Genomic DNA, 27,375 nt, shown 5'->3' with positions numbered 1-27,375 from the left:
TTCACTACATAGAGATGTTACAGTCTAAGAATTTTTTAATTTACTACATTCAACCTTAATTAGAATTTCACATTTGGTAGCACTTACACACTTGCAATAGTGCCTTTCAACTAGTGATATTCATTTCTCATTGAAAAAGCATCTGAGCACTTAAAAGATTTTGTTTGTTCTAATGACAATGGCACTTTATCTCTTCAAAAGGTCTGAAACAAATAAACAACAGAGTTCAGAGTTCCTATTGATGATGTCCTGCACCTATTTATATCCTAATCCAGTTACCATATTACAGTTCATAAGAAGCGGGAAAAGGAAGATCTCGGGATGTTGTTCTGCCATGAAAATCAAAGGTCTGTGAAGTAGTACATTCTTCACACGTGAGTTAATTAGCTGCTCTAGAATGTGTATCACCAAGTATAAATATATCAAGTGATTTCTTGTCTTTGTAGTGCAGCTATCCTGGAAGTCTTTCACACTAGCTGGGTCATCACAGAACTATGTATTAAAGTTCCCAAAAAGTTAGAAAAAAGTGCAAAAAAAGTTTCCAAAACTCTTGAAAAGATCTTGTTGACATGAGAAAAATTTTAACTATAGATGAAGGCAAAGAAGAAGGGGGTTTTGAGGGTTTAAAAAGTCACCCAGCAGGTGTCACAAGTAGAGCTCTTAAATCTTAAAGACCTTTCATAGACTGGTCATAGACAGTGTGATATTAATACTTGCTTTTTCAGATACGGGTAAATTTTCATCACTGTTTTTATGAACACAATTGGTTTAACTCATAAATATTGAGGAGATAGCTGAGCCATGTTTTTAAAAGAAAAAAGGGGCTCCTAGTCCTTTGTGTGACATCAATAAAGTAATCCCTCCTTTACAGGGCTAAATTGTACTTTATGTTGCTCATTTTCTTCCTCAAGTACATAGTTTTTTATTGTGCAGCTGGTGAAATTTTTCTTGAGTAGTGTAAATTAGACCATGGTGACATAACCTGCTTTTTCAATAGCTCAGTGCACAGGAAAGTCAATAGCCCTGCGGCTGTCATGCTTCTCTGAGCAGGTTGCCACCAAACATTCAACATACATAGCTTAATCAGAACATTTCTAATTTGGAGCTCTGTTCCTGTGAAGCTGAAACTTTACTTTATCTTTGTGTAGTTACACTAGAGTGTAGCTTCCCATTCTTTTCACTTCTAACTATCGTAAAATCCACTTAGTCCTTATAGAAAAAAATGAGATTTGTAGCAAAAATAATTACATCTCTTCCAAAAAATTTTTTATGATAGAGCTGGACAGGCATGAGTTCTAATATCCATTTTTAAAAACCAACCAAAAAAAAAAACCAAAAAACAACAAAACAACAACAACAATGTATTTTTTAGTATTCTGTACAAAAAAATCCAAATTATATTCAGCCACAAACTGATGTGCAAAAACCTGACGTGGACTCAAAATGTGATATGAAGTTAAAGTTTCCAAGTTTCCTTTCAGGATGACAGAGCGCCCATTGCTTTTGTTCCTGTGTGTTCTGATAGAGCATAAGGTTCAAATCCTGCTCCTATTGAAGTCAATGACAAATCTTCCATTGACTTCAGCGGTGCAGGATCAGACCCTAAGCAACACAGCTAGCATCTGCTTGCTTTTTATCTCTCTTATCTTTCAGTGAAAAATATTGGAACAAATTAGAACTAAATAGTAGAAAAAAAGGAATTAATATCAATTAATTTTCCTATAAAATGCACTGCTTGTCATTGCAAATTTTTTGTGAATATGCATGTTCTGTGTATGTATATAATCAAAACTCTCAAATATATGTGCCATACCATATTATATCCTAGACAGATGCTTCCTTTTTTGTGAAACTCCTGAAGAAAAATCTGACTTTTAATAATCTAGTAATAATGCCCCAAACTTGCAATTCTGTAGTATCTCTATAACCTTGTGGATGTCACAATATTAAATATGACCTGATACAATCAGTGAGTGAACAAACCGCCTTCCTTCATCTGATGGTATTTGCTATACAGATACTGGAATTCTTATCGAGTTTTTATCCATCAGTTTAATTCAGGTATAAACTCAGTTATCGCCTCCTGTAAAAAAATCTGTGATATTAGTTCAGGGTAATGTGATTACAGATCAATAGGCAGTCTTAGCTCCACAGAAATAACCCCATCCTTTCTTTTAATGTACTGAAAGGACATCTAAAAAAGTACAAGAATAATAACTATCATATGCAACTAATTTCTACTCTTTTTTTCCCTTTTTAGTTGATGACCATGGAGTGCAGAACACTTACGCTGCTATGTTCTCTGCCTACTAGTCTAGGAAAAATTTTACAATATTAAAATATGTCTTAAGTATTATTAAGAATAAGCACAGACATCCATACAGCTCCTATTAAAAAAAAGGCAAAAAGGTAACCCAAATGCAGTCATCATCACATATATGTTTCTAAAAACCTCAGTTTAATGAAAGCATTTAGTGAATATTACATTTGAAAAGTGACTTTTTGTAAAATAATTCTGACAGCTCAACAAGTGAAACACTTTTGGTAAAAATAAAACATTATTTTTTATATTCTGAATTATTTTTATATGAGGAATTGCTTTTAAAATATATATATATTGATGATGTGGCCATATCAATGTGCAAAAATGATGTACAGTTAGGAGATGAAGCATAGCTCAAAACTAAAGTCATTAGCAGGAAATAGCCAAGGGAACCTATAGCTAAAGGAAGTCCACTGAAATGGGAAAACATTGAAGAAATGTTAAGTTGAACACTGAAGCTGCTTGTAATAAGCTGTCATGTAGCACTAGAAGTGAACATATGGAAGATGTAGATGAAGGTAGATTAAAACAACTTGGACTTGGTGGCACTATGGGAAGAAACCAAAATGGCCTGGGGAAAGGAGGGAAGTGAGAATAGGACCAGAACACTGAGGTCATAGTGACAGGCAAAGCTGCAGGCATCAATCTTCTTGATTGCTGCCTCTGCTGGGGGACAGTTCATTGCTGAAGAAAAGTCAGGCTTAAGTGAGACTGACAGGAACAGGAAACAAATAGATGGTCAGTAGTGCAGAGGCTATGAAAGAAGAGACTTTAAAAAATGAGTAGGGATAATTGAGCGCTGGGGAAAAAGAGTAAAGAAACAAAGAAAAGAAAAATTATAAGCAGCAAGAATGAAAGGAGAATGTAACATGAGAGAATGTGAGGTGTCTCTCTCATTTAGAAAGACTTCAGAATTACCTAAGAAAGGCAGAACCCATCCCACAGATTTGCATTTATGCATTCAGCCATTTCTTCTTGTCATGTAAATCAATGGTGCTGCTGCTAATAGTAATGATTTCATAGCACGCAATGTTTTTTTCAGTTCAAGTTGCTGGGTTAATGCCAATTTGACAAATTCAGCTTCCTTTTTTTTTAGCTTTAACTGTGAAATTTGGAATCTGCTTTTTTTGTAGGAAAAGGTCTTAAAACTGAACTCTAGGATGTAAAAATGGAACAGCAGCAAATCAACATATACAAAGGAAATTGTTAATAAAAACCAACGTTTTTCAAGAGTAAGTCTTGATTATGAAACTGGATCAGTTCCACTTGAACTTTAACCACTTGAAGTTGTCAGCATTGAGTGCATCTGAAGGCACACCATGACCTTAGAGTTCTATGGGGCACCTTTCTCTTGCTATGAAGAAGCAGCAAGCATTGGCAAGTGCTCCCTGCACAAGAGCAATGAGTACATTTAGGGACAGTTATTGGCATTACATTTTAACTTCTGTTTGTCTTAGCTATGGTAATAAGGCAAGATGAGTGCTCCCCTGGATGTGATTTTTTTCTTTTCAATGACTATAAAGACAATTTTAACTGGCTCAGGACACACACATAAATTTTCTCAAACCCTGGTAAATTTTGGTACTCATTCAAAATAACCCAAGTTTTATCAAGGCCAGGGTAGGTTGGGTGTATATAACTCATTACCAGAGATGAGTCCATTGTTCACTCAGAAAAACCCTAGAGGAAAGGATGCAGAAAGAAAGTTTTAAAAACACACTATCTTTGCAAAAATGTCAACAGAAAAATTATAAAATTGTAATTGAAACATATTTTGTAAAATGAAAATGCATGAATGCCAAAACACAACAAATATTCATCTCCAGTGAAACCTAACTAATCTCCATTCACCTTCTGGGTGTTGTATGGAAAAAATCTAAAATTTGATAAGGAATTTGATGGATCCAAAGGAAATACCAGTACAACTGAAAGGGGAATATCTCATCAGGGAAGTGGTCAATTATATCTTTGGTAAAAACCCATTCTTGCAAAGGTAGGGCTTGTCAGCTGTTCGCCAGGTGCAGCTCTTTATTTGTTTATTTTAACTAGGGCTTAGCCACATTCAAATCTGAATTCTACAAGGATTCAGGGATTCTCACAGATCATCTTGCAGTACTGGGATGACATCCTGTATTCTTTATATGATGCTGGATAGGCAAGATATGAAACAAGATAGTTTAGTCCTGAGGGACTTTATCTCATTAAAAAAAAAAAAAAAAAAAGAAAAGAAAACAAAGCAAAACCAAAAGCCTCATGGTTCCTGGCTGAAGCATAAAAATATGCCACATGACAACTGACAGCCTAGTCACAAAGTCTTTTTAAAACAAGTAATTAGCAGCAATGTGTCATACATGTAAATATAAAAATATATATATATATATATGTGATGGGAAATGATACCTACCCACTACCAGTCATTTTATTATGTTATTTCCACAAATATAAATAGGTTTTTATCCACCACCTGGCTCTTTTATGTGGCATGCTCTCTTTGTCTCATCAGAAGCTTGTTACGTGTGGGCGAAGAAACACTGAATGTATTCTATAACCCCATTCTTTTATCAATAATTTCCTGTTATCATTACACAATGATTTGAATTTTGGGACTGTGGACACAAAGGAGCAATTCAATTAAACCAAACTACAAAGGGAAAATCTCATTGCAATCCTCTGTGCAACTGGTGAACCCAGTAATTATATATAGCCACCTATTGTGTTAGCATAATAACATGTGAAGAAGGTTTAGTTAGACACATTTACACACATAAAAAGCAATATGGGCACAGAAAAAAAGTCAGTTTTTCCAGAAGTATAGAACAGTCACACAGGAACAAATGAGAGCTGCATGAATCCTAGTTTACTTGGCTATTAATAAATCCAACATTTTCTTTCTCTCTATAGTAAAATAAAAGAGAAACACAGAAGCATAACAGTTTCCTTTGAGCAACCAGTCTCTTTCTGTTCAATTATAGTCATCAATCTGTTCCACCTAAAATATTTTCCTCCTTGAGAAACCAAAGAAATCAGTATTAGGATCCAAAACATGCTGTTGCAAAAATAATACGGAAGAGGTCCTTCCTTTTCCTAAATGCATTCGTTCTGAATGTCTGTATTTTCTTTGACATACATTTTGTAATTCTGTGGAAAAAAAGAAAAAGCTGCATTTATGTGGCACTTCTAATCAGAAAATCTCGAAAAGCTTGGTAAGAAAAAGTGAAGGTTACCTTCATTTTACAGAGAAAACTGCAACAAAAAGAGCTTAAAGCCATTTTTTCCTCCCAAAATCTGTCCCCCATGCATTTTCCTTTTAGATACCAAATTGGAAGCCTTTAAATCTTTATATTCAGAAGTGCTAAGGAGGCAAAGCTTCAGTCATACCCTTTCTCTAAACAGTGTCAAATCCTGGGAAATGCTGGTCTGTGTGTAATCCCACAGAAACTAGAGAGTAGGGAAGGAACAGAGTCAGAGCTCCTGCTTCATGGTCTCACAAAGCTTGTCTAGGAGGCTGAAGATTTTTGACTACTTTACACTTTTCGTAAAGTCTAGATGCTGCCTCTTATATATATGCAAGCTATAGTTTCACTAACATCTCTGGGCTTGAGATGAGGATCATTTCATAAAATCACATAGATTTTGTTACATATAAAATAGCATAGGATGAACATTTTATATCTTCTGGCCCAATAAAAGCACAGTAAATCCATGACTATGACAACACAAAATAATGAACAATAATGAGCTATCTTGGAGAAAACACAACAAACTTCTGATAAAGGCTTTTTCATCTTCCTGAGATGTGATACTAGCCACTAAATTGCACTGGTTCTTCCTTTACCCTGTGTGCCACTGAACCATCAAAGCACATAAAGTAAAGCCAATTTGATTCAGCTAAATAGGAAAAAGTCCAAATCCTCTTCCTCATGTGATAGTTCTGAATAGTCATCTACAGAGAGCAAAACTCTGTCCACCTGTGCATGTTTGGAGAATTATTTTGAAGATGAAAAATCAAGGTGCCAAAATAATATCATCTGTGGTACAAAATAGTCTCAGGATAAGTTTTCTGTGCTGAAAATCTCATCATAAACTTCAAGAACTGAATGAACACAAAGACCATCCTTTAAGCCACAGAGATGGCTCCAAAATAATATAAAACGTGCACTTGGAATCCATAAAAGAACTATAGGGAGATTAAACACTCGAGCCTAACTTTTAACAACCATATTAACTATCCTAAATTTGGGGGGAAGGAAGGAAGGTTTTGAACTAAATTGCTTGTCCCTTAGTTTATTTTTTTTGAGATTACTCTCTTTAAAGTACAAAAAAACTAGAGTTTTTCCTGTTTGTTTGTTTGTTTGTTTGTTTACCCTGTTTGCTGAGTTTGTTCTCAGTTCAAAACATTACTTTAGGGGATCATTTCTACTGCACTAAAAAAAATATAAAACCATGATTCACAGTCATTGAAAGTTTCTTCCAAGACATAAATATGAAGTGCCCTTTAAATTTTAGCTGTTTTTACAAGAAGAATCACATTAGTTATTTACTTTATATTTTCTTTTACTATTAAAAATAATAGCAAAAATACTATTTAATGTTTCTTTGAAAGGCAGATCTTGCAAATAATATTTGGTGTAAGACTGTTAAAATTACAAAAGGTTAGCTTTACTATCCACTCTTTAAGACCATAGCATAGTATTGTCTGTAATTTTATCAACAAGTAACTGGCCAGTTCAGAAACCTAAATCTGAGAATTTTTTTTTTTTTTTTTCTTTTCATTCAGCTGCAGACAAGTAAAGCCCTTTTTTTTCCCTGGGGTGATATGCTGGTTTGATTTTATTTCCCCTGACATTTCACCTGTCAGATTATGATAAATAGAAGAAACAAAGAATAATCATCACATTCTCATTGCATCTCATAATCAAATATCTGGAAAAATAAGATAAATCAGAAATATTGTCCTGAGGGCAAACATTAACACAGAAAACACCATCAGAAATCTAAATCATCTCCCAGTGACCTAGGACTACCACACATGTTCTAAAAATTCAAAAAGGAAGTCTGCATAGAATTGTCACATCTATTTTTTAACTTCAAATACTACAGAAGCAACTATAATGAAGTACGAACAAAATAAAAATAAAAAGTTCCTAAGTTTAGAAACTCTATTTAATAACAAAGCTGTAAGTCTTCTTTAAGTCTTTTGTGAATGCTTTCTGAAAGCAATGCCGAGGCCAAGAAACAGGACAGGTTACCCTGAAATAGTAGTAGCTCAAATTAAATAGCTGGCAAGGTGAAAAGATTAATGAGCCAGAGCACACTAAACATGCTTCTGATTTACTGCATCTATAGTTTGCATGTTCCAAATTTCTCTCAGTCTCACAGTGCTGAGATTCATAAGTGATGAAAACTTACCTGCTTGGCCGGTGGTAATACTGACAGCTGCAAAAAGCCTCTGGGAACGACTCAAGTCAGAAACCCCATTCACAGCTTCAACTTCAAACGTGTAGTTAGCGTGAGCTAGCAGGTCCATGACAGTGACATAGTTATCTACTAATCCAGTTTGCTGGGGCATATATCCAATGTTACTCCCACAGGGAACGCACTCGCCCTGCTCCCAGCTGCACCTCTTGCACAAAATGCGGTAGGTCACATCGCTTCTTCCCCCGTTGTCAGCGGGAGGACTCCACTCCAAACTCACGGTAGTCTGGTTGATATTGAAAATTAGGTTCTGTGGTGCAGATGGAGGTCCTACATAATACACAAAGAAGTCTAGGGTAATTACACAAAACCACAGTGGGACACACAGGTAGCATTTTAATTACTGAGATAGAAAACACTTGAAGCATTTTTCTTCAGACAAACATTTCATTATTTTTAGTACAGGCTGCATAAAAGCTTTCTTGAACTCATTTGGTAAGAGCTTTATTTATTTTCCATTAAGACATCAGAATAACAATTGTCTGTATATTTACTGACACTGGTTTTCAGCTGTTTCTCTTCTGCATAATTAAATGAATAGTTAATATACCTTAAAAGTTCTCTTTTACAGGTTTTATACATATGGGATTTGTTAATCTCTTCTAAACATGCTGCACAAGCTGCATCTAGTCTTTTCTTATCAGCTCTGATATGATTTCCAGAGATATTTAGTGATGTTTTGGACTTCTACTATTTGAACCACCAATCTGTGTCAGCCAATCTATTTGCAGTTAGAAGGTTAAGTCAGATCCAATTACAGTTCAATCAAAGTGCAGCTCCACAGAGGCTACTCTTCATTTTTCACATTACTAATTTTGGTATTATATCACATAATACATATTTTCTGAAACAATTTAGGGAGAACTGGGCCTGTATTGTATCTATTACAGCGAGTTATGCACTTACGCAACATGCAGTGTTTTCCAAAGCTGTACCAAGCAAACTTGAAAATTATATTTATGCTGATCCTGTATTCACTGTCAACCCTTTTTCTGCCTTTCAGTTTCTTTTACCATTGCAAATGTACTTTTCAAACCCGGGAAAAGCCAGACAAAACTACTCGCTGCAAGTGGCTGCACCTGGTTGGTTAAGCAACGTCCTTTACTATTAAATTCATGACTCACTCACTTGTGCATGCGACATATGGTGGATCAGAAGGTGCTCTGTAATAGCTATCTTCACAGTCGCATCTGGAAGATCCTTCCTTGTCAGAGAAGCTGTGAGTAGGGCAGCGGGAGCACTGCAGATCTTGGGAGGAGGATTTGTAGAACCCACGGCCACAAGCTAAAGCAAAACAAAACAAATCAAGATTTAGATTTTCAGGGACTTCTATCCTGTCTTTTTTTGCTTCTGTCACATGAAGTACACATTTCTGCAAACACCTAAATTGCCCACTCTGTTATGTTGGCTCAAGCAAGATATGCTCACCATTTATTTTTCTTCAGATGATGTTGTTAATGATTTCTTGGCATTTTTATGAGTTCAAGTATATACTAATATGTACCTCAACAGCTGGCAGTGCAATATTTTAAAACAGAGAGCCACATAAAAACAAGAAGCATCTGGTTTTCACCAAAGAAAAGTACAATAATGGTGTGAAATATCTGGATGCCTGCAATAGGCCTAAACAAAAGGAAAATACTCTAGAGATCTGCTTTAAGTCCACTGTTTATGGTATCTGAACTGGTTGTTTTGGAGCAAAATTTATTCTTCCCTGACCTCGGAAACCCAAAGAATCTGTAACCCACCAGAAAACCTTGATCCTGAGGAAAGAACGAGGCATGAACATTTGTCTAAAAGATGACTCTGCTAAGAACATTAAGAGGAGAGCAGACAGCATAAACTGCTCAATCGGTTTTCCCAGTTTCACAGAAAGAAACAAGTAGGTTGAAATTAATTTATTAAAACTTTTAAGGAAAAGACAAAAGATAGTATGAAAAGACAAAAGTTAGACAATAGGAAAAACAAGAGAACTTCTTACTTTGGTTTGCTCACTGTGAATCCATGAAATTAAAAAATGTGTTGTGTTACAATGCTGATGTTTAGAAATACTTCTTGCAGCTACTGCCACAGTTCCCAAGGCAGAAACACACATGAAACAAATCAACCATTAGACTCGCAAGCAGAGCACTGCAACCTAGACAGACAGCTTAAGAATGTATAAACTATGAGAACTGTAGGGAATGAGGAAGAGAGAAGTGGGGATCAGACAACACTAAAACTGAAAACAGATTAAGACTCAAGTTTCAACACCAAGGTTACAGGCAAACTTACAAACACCATCAACATGCAAAACAAAACACAAAAGTCCTCCAGAACCTTCCAATAAAGCAGAAGTATTTTCAACCAGACTATTTAACTCTTTTTTTTTTTTTCTTCAACCCTAACAGACAGTCTAACCTTCTTAAGCCATCACCTGTATGCAAAGGAAAGGGACGGCAGGTGAAACTTTGTACTTGGTATCAAAATATTAAAGCTAGTTAAATAGTCATTCTGTATTCAGAGGGAGAGAATTTACTTTGGTTACATTCATATTTGCTTGGATATTTTCTCAGAACAGAAATGCAAAGTATCAAAAGACACTGATATTTGGAACAGTTATTTCAGTTGTCTGGTACTGCAGTGATGGAAAGAGCATGAAAACAATGAACTTTATCCAAAGCTCACTAAGTCAATGAGGAGTACCTTTGACTTTAATAGCCTTTGGACTGGACCCATAGTGCTGCTAAAGCAACATGAGTCATATTAGTCTGATTAATTTGATGCAACAGAGAAAAAAAATAAATGCAGCAATACTTAAGAAAACAATAGATAAAAGCTGATGAATTATGTAAATCATCAGTGGATCACACCAGTAGGAAATTCAGGCTATTACTCTATCAATATTCTAAGTTTTTAAGAAAAATATGCTTAAAATAGCCATAACATTTAGAGTTTGTTGTGCTAAAAAAAACCCTGTGGATGGAAGCTAAATTACTTGGCAGAGCCAATTAGCATGCAAAGCTTGTAGCCTTTGATTTTGACAAAGGGGCACAAGTTTGCATTAGAAGAAAATCTAGTCCTACTTGTAAAATGTGCTATAGCTTGATTGTGCCACAGGAGCTGTTATATACGCTCTTTAGAAAAGACAACAAAAAGAATTTTGGAGAAACACTTTAGATAAACATGACCTGTGAATTCATAGTTGTGGCAAATTCAACTCAAAATTATCCTTTTATACCTTTATCCAAGGTTGTTTCAGAATTTTCTGACCCAAGTGCACAAAAGCTGAACGGGTTTGTATACATGTACCTTAAGACATACATTTAAACTTCTGTCTGCTTTTTTAGTACTTGCAATAGAAACGTAGCTAAAATTACCAAATAATAGTTTCCTGCCTTTCTTAAATCATCACATTCCTCTTATACCAAACAAAACACTGGACAAATACACCAGAACTTCCAACATGTAGTCCTCTGCAAAGCAAAGAGCAACTTAAAAGGCAAAGATCCCTACTGTGTTTCCAGTCTGTCCTTCCCAGCAGGGAACATTTCACGGCAAAGATGCAGAGACTATAATAAAGATTTCAGACAGAAATAACAAAATGTAAACAGAAGACTCTTTTTCCGTTTCTGGGGGGGGTTTTTGGTGTTGCCTTTTTTTTTTTTTTTTTCCCTGATGACTTGATCAAGACATTTATATGCTTAGTCACTCACTATTTAAAGTAAGTGTTCACTTCATTTCTTATTAGAGTTCAAAGGATCTGAGTGTCTGTGACTAGTTTACATGACTGAAAGCCAATTGTTCTCCTGCACAGCATAACACAGGCGGCAGGTTCAGGCATTCATATCATGCTACCATTCCATTAGCTTTTTGTCCACTAAGAGGCTTGTGACCACATTTAATAACCACCCCTCTATCTTATAAATCCTAGAGATATAAGGTGCAGAATATTCTAGAACAGAATTTTTTAACAGTATGAAAACACCACTTTTAAATAGGATTTTTTAAAACTTTGAAGTTCTTCAGAAAGGAGGGTATGCAGGGTTGTACAATACAATTAAAGATACTCATCAGAGGAATACAATTGAATTATTCTCCCATCTTTCTTCATAAAATTAAATTTCTCACAGGCTAAGAGTAGAATATTTCTATTGCTTAAAACTGGGGGCCTATGGGTCCTTATTTGTTCTTAACACATACCATTGTCCTTGCAAAGAAAATTACAACTGAAAACTCTACCAACATGGTGTGGCACAGACTACTTAGGAAGGTGTGAGAACTTGCCAGTCAGCTACGCAGATAACAGATGGGAAAGTATCATTCAAAAACACTGGTTTGATTCTTTTTTCCACTCCCTTTTGTCCTCCCTTGCCAAATTGCCATGGTGGATCTTTTTTATTTATTTTATGAGTAATTTAGATAGATTGTTTTGTTCTACACTATTTTAGTTCTACATATTTTGATTCAATTTAGTTCTTCATGTAATATTTTTAAGATTACAGGGACAGGTGGTATAAAATCCCCACTGCTGCTACCTCCATAAGGAACACTAAAAATGTTAATTGCAAAAAACCAAAAACAAACACAGTAGCCAAACAACACTCAGAGCTCCGTACATGCAAATCTAAAAGTGATAAATACAGCTATTCTTTAACAAAAGTATCTCATGGCAAAGCTTCAGGCAACTCAAATGACATTTAATCACATCCAGTTTAATATTTCATTTCATTAGTACAGAAAAGCACTCATTAGCTGCACTTCTTCCCTATAAAGGGAGCCTAAATTATAAGTCAAGGCACAGAACTCAAGCAATGACAGAAGATATGAAGGGGGATATAACTGGTCAGATGGCACTCTGATGTTGTAGTTCAAATCCTCATCATTGCTGATCTGATTGAAATGTGCACTCATTTGATGTTCCTCAAGCAAGTTAAGATCCAGCAGTAGTTTTCCAACTCAAGGGCTTCTGGAGTATGACAAAGGCAGCACAGGGGTAGGGAGAAAGGCAAGAAAGGAAGCACAAAATAAAACTCTCTTCCACTCACTCTGTTGTGTCATTTCTGGCTGCTAATTCAATAGAATAGCTCTTCCCAGATGAAGCTCCCATTTTATTCTAACAGCTGCTCCAAAGTCTAGGATGTTACCAACAGCACAAAGACACAGAAAGGCACTTACCTGCCTGACCTCAACCAGCTTAAAAGAACACAGTTAGGTTTTGATTCTTCCCCCATATACTACAAAATCAACAATAAATACAGAGGAAAGTCTTGCTTCAGCTAAGGCACAATTCTTCGCTTAGTATCTTAGCCTCAAAACTTTTAGGGACTGACCCTCCTAGGGCTGACCAGCTCCATGGACTTGTTCACTTACCTGCAATAGCCATGGCTGCTCTTTAGAGAAGCCATGAAACTGAGATTTTCCTGTTGGGAAACTGGAAGAGTTTCAGTGTGAACTACAAAGACAATGTGAACAAAATCTCTCAGACAAGAGAGCTTTTCTGGAGTTGGGGTTTGAGACTGAGGAAGCCCTAGATAAAGCAGAACACTATTCTGGCAGAACACAACAAGGCAAGACCCTTCAGAAAATCATACCAGCAGTCCTTCTGTGCTTGGACTAAGTTGCTTTCTTCTGGTACATCCAGTAGCACTCAGCCATAACAAGGATGTATGGTGACAGTCAGGGCTGGCACGGCTGGGCACGGCTGCGGCATCAGGGCTCAGTGCCCACTTGGAAACGTGCTCAGCACATGCTGAAGTCAGGGCATCCGCAAATACTTTTAGCCAGTACGTTTGGGATCCCCTAAGAGGCTACACAAATACTGTAAGAATGGAATTTTGCAAAGCCAAAAGTAAATACTGAGGAATTAACACACTCTAACAAGAACTATGATGCCACATCTGTGGCATAAGCTGCTGACTGCACCTAATGGAGAAAAATAGCAGCTTCTCTGCTGTGAGCTCATCACATGCTTTAGTGGCCTGCTAGAGATCAAATAATGTATATGTTTCTTTTCACATTTATAAAAAAAAGTCCAAAGACCTCTGGAGAAGGGAATGAAAGCAGATGTAGATGGCAACAAACAGCAGTCTGGAGTCCCAGTTGTGGGACAGGAGAAAGGAAAACAAGGATGGGTTAAGTACTATTCATTTTTATGTAGTCTTTTTCACTATAAAACATTATGAGATTCATTTTGTGCCTAGGATAGCTAGGGAACTTAAACTGGGAGCAATAATGGAAATACGGTGAGGGCTATGAGTGACACATGTAACAACTGATGTTTATATAAGCAAAGGAGAAAGAATAAACAGCTATAGGGCACTGACACATTAATCAAGAAAATTATTTGCTACTACAATAAACAATTTTTAAAAAATCTCCATTTTTCAAAGTGTAAGGCTTCCAGGTGGCATATCAGCTTAAGACTTAAAGGCTCCACAATTGTTTCAGCATGTCAGACACTTAATTAAACATGGCTTTTGATAATAACTTTTGAGTTTATATGAAAAACAAGAGGTGAATGCACTAATTACTGTTTAATCCCATTATAAAAAAGTAGACTGGTGTAAGGGGATAAGAATAAAGATGACATACTGTGCTAGTAGAGCAAGAGAGCTCGTCTGTTTACTTTGGTTTGCACACCATTTCCTGAGTTTGCCATCACTAGTAAGCCTTGGTGGTGTGACAGTTTTAAGCATGCTAAGATAAAACTAATGTTTAAAAAAGAACACTTTTCAGAGCCAGTGTCAAAGGATGACAAAGGAGCAATCACGGATTTTCAACAACATCAGTGTTACCTACGAACTTGGGGTACCAGGCTGGTCCCACTGAGAACCATGGGAAAGTGACTGCCCATCTTGGAAGGGCTCAGGTTTTCCCCTGGGTCCCTTTCTCTCTTCACTTGAATAAGTTGACCATAAGTGGTCCTATGCATTGTATTTTTTCCTACAAGCAGTGAGCAGAATTTATTTAATATCTGTGTGGGCATAACTCACCATTCTTGTGATTTGTTTTTCATTGTCTGAATCAACTCCCCACCTTTCTACCTTCTCCAAGCCTGAGAAAATTAAAGAGAATTCAGCTAACCCTCTTTTCACAGAAATGATGTATACACAAAGAGTGCATGCAGATGTTTCCTGGATGAAGTTATGCAGCTGCAAAGACTTTATTAATTATAAAATGCAAAATGGATTGTTCTGTAATTGAAACTCTCTGGGGCTCAGATACATTTGAAAATTAACATACATATATGTATGGCCAGGACACAGATAGATGCTGTTAGATTATTTATTATAGATGGATATTTTAGCTAATGCAGAAAAAAAAAGAGCTGGTCTTTCTCCACTGGAGCTTTCAAATATTTGCTTCATAATAATGTCTATGGTTCCATAACTCAGGACTAAAAGCACAGCTTGCAAAAACAGTACTCCCACTGCTAGTGTTGCTGACCTCATCTACGATGGACAGGTCTAGAATCTTTATTTTAATCCTATTGACAGTGCCTCAGTGGGAGTAATTATAACAGTAAGCCACAAATCCAGACCTCCTGTCACTGATATATTAGGGTTTTTCACAACCAAAATGAGCAGCAGACGAGGATAAAAGCAACATGGGGTAGTGATTATAGAAAGATTTGTCAACCCCCTTCTGTATTAACCTGCTACAAACTCATGACAATTTGGCATGGGAGACATTAGAATTGCAAAAGATTTAACCTTTCACAGTGACCAAAAAAAAAATTTTTAAACAATTCGGGGGCATTGTTCTCTTATGGGATACTTGGCTGGTAGATCACATTGGCCAAAGGTACGTTGTAGCTGAAGTCTCAGAAAAGTTTAGATAAACTGAAAGCAAACCATTATAAAACAATTCCCAACTGCAGATTTCAATGTGAAATATTAGACACAAGAAATCTAGTAACAAAAAGAGACTTCATAACCTCTGATCCCCTTTTCCAATAATTTGTGTATGTTCCAGTCATGGCTATGTTTGAAACTGTAAATTACTTTTATAGTGAGAGATGGCATCTGTTATGCCTTCTCTGGCACCTAATATATATTGTTTTATAAGGAGCTTAGACTATAGTATTTTGTCTAACTACTATGCAATGCTAAATGTCTAACTGAAAAAGAAGTTTATTTTAGCTTGATTTTTAAACTGCAATAACATCTAAAGATTATTCATGTTTCAACTAAGGAACTATGTGGTATGTTTTATTCAGAGTAAACTCAGGACTTTTAATGGTGCCTAAACTAGAGTGTGAATGACATATCTAAATAGGGTTGTCCCATGGCTGCATACCACATTCACTGAATGTTTGTTGTTGCCTGTCAGGAATCTCTCAGACCTCATAATCATTTTCCAAGCCTGCAATGTTCTTGTTTTCCAAAATCCTGCTAACATCTTTTGAGAGATGTTCACATACTGCTAGTCACAAAAACCGAGATCCAGGAAGAGAATGCTTGCTAGGTAATAGTAACTTGCTCTGATTTTTCCCCTGAATGAAGTGAAAGCTTCACTTCTCTATAAATCTGTTTAAAAAAAAAAAACGAACAAAAAAACCCAAAAAACCCCAAACCAAACAAAACAAAGCCTCCACAACAAGCATGGCAGCATACGAGTCTGTTTTAACTTATCTAGCTGGAAAGAAACATAGGCACCAAGTAGTACTCTGCTGTTTTCCTGGCTAATTTGTAGACAAGGACAAGGTAATCAGATTGAAGAACATCTCCTACAAATCAAAGAATACCCAATGTCACTATACTGCAACAGCAAAATTACTTTGAATCTAATCATTCCGAATCAGCACATAAAAGACTAGATCTAAATGGCAATTAAAGACACGCTGTAATATTCTGAGGAGAATAAATTAACTGGGTGAGTTAAAAGTTGTGCATTGAGGCTATGACATAATGTTTCTCTAAATTTTGACTTTACAAGGATAAGGCATTTTCCTCTCATTAACTTTTCTGGAAATGACAAATATAAAGCTACCATGAAAACTGGGGGAAATGAACATGTGAGAGATACAAACAGACTAAAAATGCAGAGGGATGTAACTCTGTTACTCGCTACAGAGCTCAAAACTGAAAGGTGAGTTAGAAAATTAAAGGAGAAGAGTTATTCTGGATTTCCTGTTCATTCTTTTCCTGTTTCTCCTCTTTGGTTCAACCATGCCCTTCCCTCAAGATTAGGTTTGCAAGATGCTTGAGCAGCTTCTGCTCAGAGTTGAGTGACAGCTCAACTCATTAGCCAGCTTGGTAGCAAATGCTCCACACTTTGCAGGACATGGTATAGATTCATCACAAAAAAAAAAAAAAAAAAAAAAAAAAAAAAAAAAAAAAAAGACATGAAGACATGCCTGAAGTATTGGCAGCATAAGTTTTGTTTTATCTGTCTTCCTCAGAAGGTTCTCAACCAGTCAGAAAATTATTGATAAAGAGGCAGATAGCTTCTGCATCTTTAGATTTGGTTATTGTTCCTTCCTCTTTTATTAAAATGATATTACTCAGTTAAAAACTTTTTGAATTTTTTATTAAAAAATAATCTGTTAAAACTATAGTGTCTAAAAATTCAGCAAATCTAAAACTACAAACCAGCTTATGTTGTGAAAGCTTTGATGGTCTGATATGAAATTTGTATGATTATCTAACTGAGCAGAATAACACATCTCTGGATGCATCAGCAGACAACAGCGAACTGCTGTAACAAAAAGAAATTGTCTGCACAAATTTGGATGTAAATGGCTTTTTTTCTGTACAGATATATGAAAAATTCATGCTAAATTTGTGACAGTCCTGTAATGATTTTTTTTGTCGGGTTTTTGGTTTTGGGTTTTTTTTTTTGTTTGTTGTTTTTTGTTTTGTTTTGGTTTTACTCATATAAAATTCAAATCAAACCACTGTAAGAAAATAAAATAAAACCAAAACCAACCAAACAAAAAAAAACCCACCCACACCAACCCTGTAGTGATGATGAAATGAATACAATAGATTGTTTTCATGAGATTTTTCTTTAACTTTTTTGCTTCCCTATTCTGGAGCACTGCTCAAACAATGAAGCTTATACAATATTGCCACTTTACAACTCACTGAGTTCATCAGGGACTTTTGACAGGGGGGATTCTTTGATTAAATTCTTCTGATTTCACACAGGTTCTGTACAGCCATACCTTGTCTGGCCACACACAAATTAATATTTCAAGGTGTCTACTGCACACTTGGGATTTGGTATTGACAGTGTGCCTTAGGTAAGATTTCCTGTTGTTTTGTAAAGAGAATGAAAAACATCAAAACAGTAATGAAAATATTTGATTTTGGGAAGGGGAGGGGCAAGTATTTTGGGTTTGCTTGTTTTTTAAATAAAAATACAGTAAATACAAATAATTTGGAAAATAATTTTAAAATAATTTGAAAACAAATCTTTGAATTTCAAGCCAACAAGATTTCCATGGTATTCTGGGTCTTCTTACCTGACTTTGCAATGTAGCAACGGCCTTTGGATTTAACAAGAAAATCTTAACCTCTTTTACTGTGTTCAATCCTGGGTCCCTCACTACAAGAACACTGAGGTGCTGAAGCAGGTCCAGAGAAAAGCAGCAGAGCTGGTGAAGGGTCTGGAGCACAAGTCTTATAAGAAGCATCTGAGGGAACTGCAGTTGTTTACCCTGGAGAAAAGGAGGTTCAGGGAAGACCTTATTGCTCTCTACAGCTACCTAAAAGGGGGTTAGAAGGACATGTGGGTCAGGCTCTTCTCCTAAGTAACCATCAAAAGGACAAGAGGAAATGTCCTCAAGGTGTGCTAGAGGAGCTTTAATTTAGCTGTAAGAAAAAATTTCTTCTCTGAAAGGGCTGCAAGCACTGGAAGAGGCAACCCAGGGAACGAGTTGAGTCATCATCCCCAGGGGTATTTAAAGATGTGTAGATGTGGCACTTATGAACATGGTTAAGTGGTAGATTTGGCTGTGTTGCGGTACCAGTCAGAGATGATGATCTCAAGGGTCTTTTCCAACCTAAATAATGACATGATTCCTGGATATTAAAGGTAAAAATGTACAGTGGAATGCAAAAGTACTGAGTACTAGGTAAGACTGGTTTTTGGTTTGGGTTTTTTAAATTTATTTATTGATTTTTTTAAAGAAACTCCATTGTTTTAGAATCTTTTAGCCTCATTACCTCAAATCAAACAAACAAGGAGCGACGGTCACACTCTAAATAGCAACCTTATTACACAGCAGCACTCCAACACAACTACAATATGACAACCTTTTATACAGAGCAGTGAACACGTCCCCTGACATGAGCATCTTTAATGCCCAGTAAGCCCCCCAAAGGCTCTCATTTCCCATTGCCAAATGAACACCAATACCCTTGCCAGTACGGCTGTCAGAATCTTCTAATCAGAGTCTCGCCGTGTTTTTTCACCAAACCTTACAAAAACTATTTACAAATATCTGAAAAACCCTCTCACTGCCTGGCCATCCCTATTCTTCATTCCTGTGAGCAACACTGAGAAACCTCTAGGAGAAGAAACATGACCTGGTGAAGGGAAGACGCGATGAAAGCTTTACTGATGGTTGCTTGCAAATTACCATCAGAGGTATAACAGAAAGAGAGGTAAGTTTTGGTCTATCATTGAAATATGTCAGCTACATCTACCACTCAAGAAGATCTAAGTGTGCAGTATCAAGGTTTGTAACTTGCCCTTCATCCTTCAGAGCTGTTCCTCAATGGACAAGTGTGGTGGCTGCAGGGGACAGATGGCTGATGTTGTCCCAGGAACTGCAGAAGCCTGCAGGAAGGAATTTCTCAGGCTGTCTCAGACTGGATCTGTCCCTCTGCAACCTTCCAGGAGAATCCATACCTTGACCTGCCTGCCTGACCCCATCCATGGACAGTGTTGGCTCAAGTCAAGTGGAGGATACTAGGCCAGGTTTTCCTCACCAGGATGCCATGGAGTTCACCTAACACTTGCCTCTAAAAGCCTGAACACTCAGAAAGTGTGTTTTGCTCAAATGCTCAACACTGATGTCCAAAATACAATGCAGACACACCTATGCTGACAAAGGAGTTCCTCAACAGCAACCTACTTCTGCAAAACATAAAAATTTCTTATATGGGCAAGATAATTAATATGTCACTAAAGCCTTATGTATAAGGCCTTGTGACATACCACTGCAAAACTAACTTTTGTGCTGTTTTATTGGTTCCTCAATCTAGTTTACTCTACAGCCATTAAGAATCTGTAAAGTCACTAACACAGGGGTAAAGGGTTGCAAAATTGAGCAGAAAGTGGAAAAGAAGTAGAAACACTCCTTACAGCAACAGTGTTTAATCAATGCATTAATAAAATGTAAAGGTAATAAAAATATAACCAGAGTAGCTTCTTGTACTTCTCTGGAGACAACAGCACTAAGCTTAATCATTCTATCTTTATGCCAGACTCCCTCTTCACACAGATGATTCCCTCCAAAAACCCAAAAATCCTGCCCTACAGCTCTCCAGATACAAATAAAATTGAAGATTTTCCTATGAAAGCCTCAGATAATCTGAAATCTTTTCATGAAATCATTTTGGGCCCTGTGAAAAAATGAAGGTCTTTTTGTGGAGTCTCAGACCTCTCTCAGACCCCATGGTTCAAGGATAAAGTTCTCTGTAAAGCAAGTGGTGCAAATGAATCTGCTCTGTTTCTTCCTGAAGTTTTGAGACAGTCAACTTGTTGTGGATGTTTAATTTAATTTAGCTGTAATGGTGCTTAATAATTGTCTGGCAAGAAATAAATCTGGAGGGCTTTCTTGTGAAATAGAATAGAAGCTTTCAAATTGAAATGAAGTTAAAATAACTTAATAACACATTTTTGTTTCCTTTGGACAATGACTTACTATTACCACTCCAGGCCTCAATCCAGAAAAAAAATTTTCACAGGTTTCTGTAACACATTCCTCAAGGCCATCATTATACAGCAGTCAAATCCAACCAAACAAAAGACCAACTTCTAAGAACCCACAAGAGAGAAATTACTCCACTTCAGCACAACAGTGCTATAGAATCTAAAAATAACTTTACTTGCATATCCTGGTCTGAGATATTTCTACATCTAATGCTGATTGTCCTACTTACTCAAAAAAAGTATCCTCATGCCTTTGAATCCATTGTGGTGCTTTTGAAGGAACTTTAATGCAAAAAAAGAAACTGTTCTCCACAGTTATATTTGGTTTGGAATGGGAAAAAACAGAAATACTGCCAGAAAGGAAACAAAAAAATACACTCTAATTTATTTAAGAAATAATTCTCTTCCAGGTTCACAGAAGACAATAAAAAAATTATCAGTGCATAGACTGCAAATTTAACTGTCTTTGCAAGAATTTAACTATAATTCTTTAAAAGAAAAATGGATTTAACCTCTTTTTCTAAAGATTAGAGTGTCAGTTTATTAAGAGATTACAAACACACAACTCCCCTTTAATGAAAAAAAAATATAAAGGAAAAGCCTTACTATAGTAATTCACTGACATGAATCTGAACTGGAACAAAACATGAAGAAACTTCTGGGTTTCAATAAGCATGTGGTAAGAAAAGCATTGCTAATTCTGACAGATTTATCTGTACCAGTTTTTATGATAAAACTCCTTGGATTCACACAATGCTTTAATTCTAAATAATACAGCATGAGTTGTGATACTGTGAAATGAAGTTGTCTTTACTAATTGCATACTCTGAACAGAAGTGTGTCTTATAGCAGGGAGCATATCAAATCTGCCTGGCTGATCCTTATGATTTGAAAATGTCACTTTCTACTAAGCACAGAGAAAATAGGGAGGGGCAATAAAGTCGCTCAAAGATAGCAGCCATCCAAAAAGATAAAGAACACGCTGAGGAAAAGCAGACAACAGATTGCAGAGACAGAACAATCACAGATGGAGGCCAGGTGGGTGGGTCAAACAATTTTTTTTATAAAAGGTTTATTTTCATATTTAAACAGTACCCCGTTGTGTAAATGTTCAGCAAAGAACTGATAAGAAAATGGATTTGTAAGTGCGTTTGAACAAACAACATTTCTTACAGTCAAGAGGGGCTTAGCTGTATATAATTAAGGGATAATGTGCATGGCTGAAGAGTGTATGATACTGCAAGTGATTAAACACCACTGCAAAACAAAGGAGTTAGATATTCAAGGAAGCTTTATGGAACCAGCACGATGCAATCTCAAAACATGAACTTTATTTTTGTTAAAGAACAAGAGGATATTTATCTAACCAGACAAAAGATTTTTTCATTGAAAATGCTGTGCACTTCCAAGCTGCTTCTGCCCAGTAAGCAAGCTAACTAAGATTATCACACTTTCTGTTTCAGTCTACACTACTATTACATTTAATCCTTTAAACCCCCTAAGAGAACAGCTCTGTGTACATGCAAGGCCCAGGTTCTCTGGAATTGTGCAATCATAGTTCTCTGCAAATTTCCAAAAACTTACTGGCATTAGTCAGCTGAGTAATTACATACCCTGAGGGCTCGAACCAAACCCACTGAAGTAATAGGTGTCTTGGACAATGGATGACCTGAATCATGCAATAAAGACAAGGCAAACAAGGAAGATCAAAGGTCCACTGAGACCACTGGTATTTCATAGCAAAGACTGCAGCATAGACACATGAACAATCTCCATTGCATCTTCCCAGTTGTCAGCTATATTTTCAAGGGTACCAATATTCTAAAACATTTACAAAACTTTTAAGGGTTTGGAAACACAGAATTTCTATTTTGGGGATTTTGTTATAATATTTTTTTATATTTGTGGCTTGGTTTTCAACTTGTGAAAACAAAAAAGTAATAGAAAGAATGCCAATATAACACTAATGCATCTACATTTACATTTTTGTCTGGATGCAGAGTGCACTTCTGAAGGGATTTCCCAGTCATCCATGCTTACTGTGTTCTCGTTCCCACCACATAATCTCAGAGCAAGTGAACAGGTTTGTTTTCAGAGGAAATTACCCAAAGATGTGCTCCAAGAGTAAAACTACAATTGGATCAGACTAGACCTACTAAAAATTACATCTTCCTGAATTTATTCAGTGTGTACAGCAAGTTCACAACATCAGGACAAACTGTTTTGCTCTATGTTCTATTGCTCTATTCTCCTTGCTAGTGACACCATCATGAGGGGTAAACATGAATTCTTTATTTAGATAAGCTTTAGCTGTTGGCTTTGATTGACAAGTCCCTAATTAATGTATCTAATAGATGTAGAGGTGACTCAGCATCCTAATTGTGAACAATTTGTATATCAAATGATTTCTTGTGCAAGTAATTCCTCAAACATCTCTGTGCCATTTGTTAGAAAGACAAATGTCTAGATGTTGGTTCCTCAGTGCTCAAGAAACAACTGTACAATTCCTCGAAAAAAGAGCAAGACACTGAAAGAAAAACAATGAAGGCAGCAAGTTGTTATAGTCACAAACAAAAAGAAAACAGAAGAAGAAAATAAAAGATGGTTTATGTAAGTGAGGGGGTAGAGCAAAAAAAAAAGCAAATTTTTATAAAGTTCAATAACAGGCAAGGAAGCCCAGTTCATCCTCACCTAACATGTTTGCAGCTCCCAGTGGAAACTGTCCATGTTACAAAAGTGCTCTCATAGCCCATGGCAAAACTCAGTTTCCCACTAAAGGTGGAATTTAGGGCTTTTAATTAGGCAGGTCTATTCAAAAATCATTCATTCATTCATTCATTCATTCTCAAAAGGATGGACTGCCAAGTAAGAAATAAAACATATCCCACAAAGGCGTGAAAGTCATGGCAATGGCCCAGGGGACAGAAGATACTGATTTTACTGATAAAAAGCATTCCCTGGTATCTCCCTGGCCTCTAATGCATTACCATCTTCATTTCTGCTATGCTACCTTAAAGCATACTGCCTCCCTAGTATTGCTCTCCTTCTTCCCCAGTCCTGCCATTTTCTGCATTAAATATTTAAATATTGTTTTTTTTATGAATGATAAAAGATACAAGTAAACTTTAATTGAAGTTAATTTAATAGGAATAGCAAAGATGGAACAAATTCAGAGACTAGAATGGCCATAAAGAAACCAATAGGGCTGAGCAAGGGGAAGCAAAATGGGCATGCAGTCCTCATGCGGGGTGCTCAGTTCCTCCCCTTCCCAACTTTTTCTAATCACACAGCCAGACACATTTCCATTACACAACCCACCTCCTTATCACCAGCAAGCACACCAGTCCAGCAGACCCACTGATCTCAAATGGGTCTCCTCTGAGACAGGGACAGGAAAGCTACACAAAGGAAAAAGGTTGGCCAATTCTGACACTGGATTTAAATACAAAGTCAGACTGGGACCTGGGTATCCTGAGTCTGCCCTGAGGGCTTCTGCAGGAAAAAAAGGGCTGTTGGGAGGGAAACATCAACAGAAACTGCAGCAATATGATAGAGCGTGAATATTTTTAGAGAAGTTGTCCCTTGATCTCTACTGCCCAGCTGACAACAGGCCACAGATTAAACTTTTGGGATGTGATTTCTCCCAAGATTTTACACCTAAATTTCAGTTAGTGCTTACATATGTTATGTGCAGCTCAGTTCTCACTACAGTCTATGGAGACCCAGGACTCAGTGCCCAGCAGCCAAAGGCTATCCTGCCAGGTCCTCAAGCCAATGGTCCAAAAGAATATGGGACTTCTGTGACTCCTGTATCACATCTGTGAACCTACATACTGCACTCTCTACCCCAGCTCAAACAAGACCAGACAAACAATGTTTACAAACCCAACCCAAGCCTTTCGCAAATGGTCAGTGGAACTGCTCTCCAGGAAACAGCTTTAAATAAATCTTTCTCTTGCTTACCTGTCCTGGCATGCCAACATAAAGTATCCAGTCATAGGAATTACCAGTAATCCTTAAATGGCACCCAGCTTCACAGTCTCATAAAAATATCTCCTGTTTTCATATGCATCTAGCTTCCTGTGAGGCTGGGTAGCAATGAGAAATTAGAACAGCGGACTGTCCAAAATTCTTTAATAATAGCTGGATCCAACTAGATCCATACACATGGCATTGTAGAGCTTTTTATAGCTTGTCACACAAAATCTTGGTGACTGAGCCGAAATGAGTAATGAATGCCTACAGGGAATGAAATATCAAGCTGAGGCTGGCATATTTGAGCTTTTGAGCAAAGAACTGGTGTCCTGTAACTAGTACTCTAAATTCAAAATAAAATACTGGTGCAGTCAAGTTGTTTATGACTATATTAGGCTATTATGACATTTATGTGGAGGGTGATGAAAACTAATTTGCTATGAATACAAATGCTAGCTGGCAATTTCCTGCACTACAGCACCACTACAGATAGGACACACATCTGAAGAATCTCAGCTTGTGGGCATGTGTGTACACATGTGCATGCTCCTCGATCATTCATATTTCAGTGATACAACCCTCTCTACTGGCCTGTCATTCAGCCAAAGATGAATGGTATGAGTAGCAAATAGTTTGGGTGAACCAAAGAACAAGTAATCATACTCAGTTATTAGTGACTGCAGGAAGTTGCACTGTTAAAGACTTTATCAAGTACACATTATTTATGAAGAGAAATGAAAAAAACCCTCTATTTTTCTTTACATGTCCCATCGTTCTTCTTTCTTGGGAACAAGCTAACCCATGACATCACTGAAATAGCAGATGCAGAAGCCATTTATTGGACTTTCTGCCAATGTATGTATAAAGCTACGCGTATTAATTATGGACTTTTCTGAGGGATCTGGGAATCCCTGAAAACATGCTATTTCCTGCACTACAACATGTGCCAACCCCTTTGCCTAGCCACTAATTCTCATGGTGAATTAATAAAGCACCTCTGTGCACTTTTATGCCCTTTTGGTTTCCATGTCCTATGAGGCCCGTAAGTGCCTAAAACTCTAGTCTGCATTTAAAGTTGCACCTTTTAAGACATATTAAAATTACTGGGAATTTTTTGAAAACAAAATGTCATTTAGAATAAGGAGTTATAAGATGCAAAATGAATGGAAAGCCTGCTAGAATCTGTTTCAAATGCAGTGAGAGGTTATAACTATGTGTGCAAACACATTTAATGTAAGAGTGATTTTACTGGACATATTTGCAACAATGAGCCCAAATGTACATCAGCACTGCAGGAATACTGGTTTTCAACCAGTAACATTCCCAAAAAGAATCTTTGGATGGACTTAAGCCAATACATCCGCCAATCTGTGCTCTGCACTTATATTTTTCCAGTAGTACCAGAGATTTCAAACAGCCCCTACTTTGTGCTGGATTTTCACTCATCCTCCTTCAGCCCTGAACATAGCACGTATTGTGGATTAGCAGTCCAAAATACCTGTTTCATCAAAGTCTGATAATGGGAGCTTGTGAAAAAGAAATGGAATTTAATGTGAAAATAGGTATTGCTAGGGTTGCTGTACTGATTGCTTTTCTTTTTTCTTCCTTTTTTTTTTTCTTAACTGCATTTACTTGCAGCATCTGCTTTGTGTTTGCAGTGAAGCTACTATAAAATTTTCCATCAGCTGTAACTGGTCTGCAGAACTAAGGGTTTCTGCTGTACAGTTTAGAAATACAGATACTTGACCTTTTCAGTGATTGTGTTTTTACAACACCCTTTGGCAGCAAGGCTCACAGTCTAATCAATCGCATAGTAATTGTCCTAAAAATTAATATAAATTATTCCTGACACTCTGTAAGCACATAGCACTTTTATTTATGTCCACTGGCATATCGAAATAAAATACTCCTTTTTTCTTTGTAATATTTGTAACAGGTAGGCAGACTTAAGATTTTACATAGAAATAAAAGAATTTCTGTGCACCGACCTGCTTAAAAAAAATCCAAATAAAAAAAGCTCCCCCAAAAATCCAGAAAAAAATATCACAATCTTACAAATGAAATAACAAATGCCAAGTCATACTGGTAGATTAGTAGTTTCCACATAAAGCAGCTCTTTCAGATAAGAAACTCAGAGGAGAACAAGGCACAAAGCAAAACCTCAGACAGACCAAGAATTCAAGAAGATTACGTGGGGTTTATGTGGTTTTAATAGTAAATCAAACCCAACTACACAGAACTGGAAGAAGAGATTGACTTGTGGTATTATCTCAGCCTATATCGTCCAGCTAAAGATTCGACAGGTATATAGCCCATTTACATGCAGCTTTTTGCATATGCAGCAAAATTTATATCTCCTCCTCAAATTTTATATCACTTCTGTTAAACTTAAAAGATTGATAGCACTGCTGTTCACATGAAGGTCAAACAGGCAATGCAAACTTCTGCTCCTTTTAGTTCCTAATTTTCTGTAGAGTTGCTTTAATTGTGTAGGGCTTAGGCTTACTTTATTAAGGCTGTGGCTCTGCTTAAAATGTCAGTGGACTGGGAAAAGGCGATTTTTCTGTATAAAAGAATAACATAACATTTGGCAATCCATACATCTGCATTATCTCCTTAATTTTCTTTTGCATCAAAAGCATTTTAAATCCACAGCCATTTTCTTTATTCTTAATTTCTTTAAATAAAATTATTTTACATTTCAATGAACTTGAGCAAATACTCCCTTGAACTAT

The 27,375-nt window shown here is 36.7% G+C and overlaps 1 protein-coding gene across 5 annotated transcripts in view; it reads right to left on the bottom strand.

The window, feature by feature from the left end:
* EPHA7 (EPH receptor A7) overlaps window positions 1-27,375 on the bottom strand; it is a 166,082-nt gene that overhangs the window by 102,206 nt on the left and 36,501 nt on the right. For all 5 annotated transcript variants that reach the window (XM_018918282.3, XM_009093552.4, XM_009093545.4 and 2 more), the window contains exons 4-5: window positions 8,927-9,082; window positions 7,733-8,068 (exon numbers count right to left, since the gene is read on the bottom strand). In XM_018918282.3, coding sequence (XP_018773827.1) covers window positions 7,733-8,068; window positions 8,927-9,082 — 492 coding nt within the window. The remainder of the gene's footprint in view (window positions 1-7,732; window positions 8,069-8,926; window positions 9,083-27,375) is intronic.

The sequence above is a fragment of the Serinus canaria genome, chromosome 3 (genome assembly GCF_022539315.1).
Source record: "Serinus canaria isolate serCan28SL12 chromosome 3, serCan2020, whole genome shotgun sequence".
In the NCBI taxonomy this organism is placed as follows: Eukaryota; Metazoa; Chordata; class Aves; order Passeriformes; family Fringillidae; genus Serinus; species Serinus canaria.
This window is presented reverse-complemented; position numbering and strand designations above follow the sequence as displayed.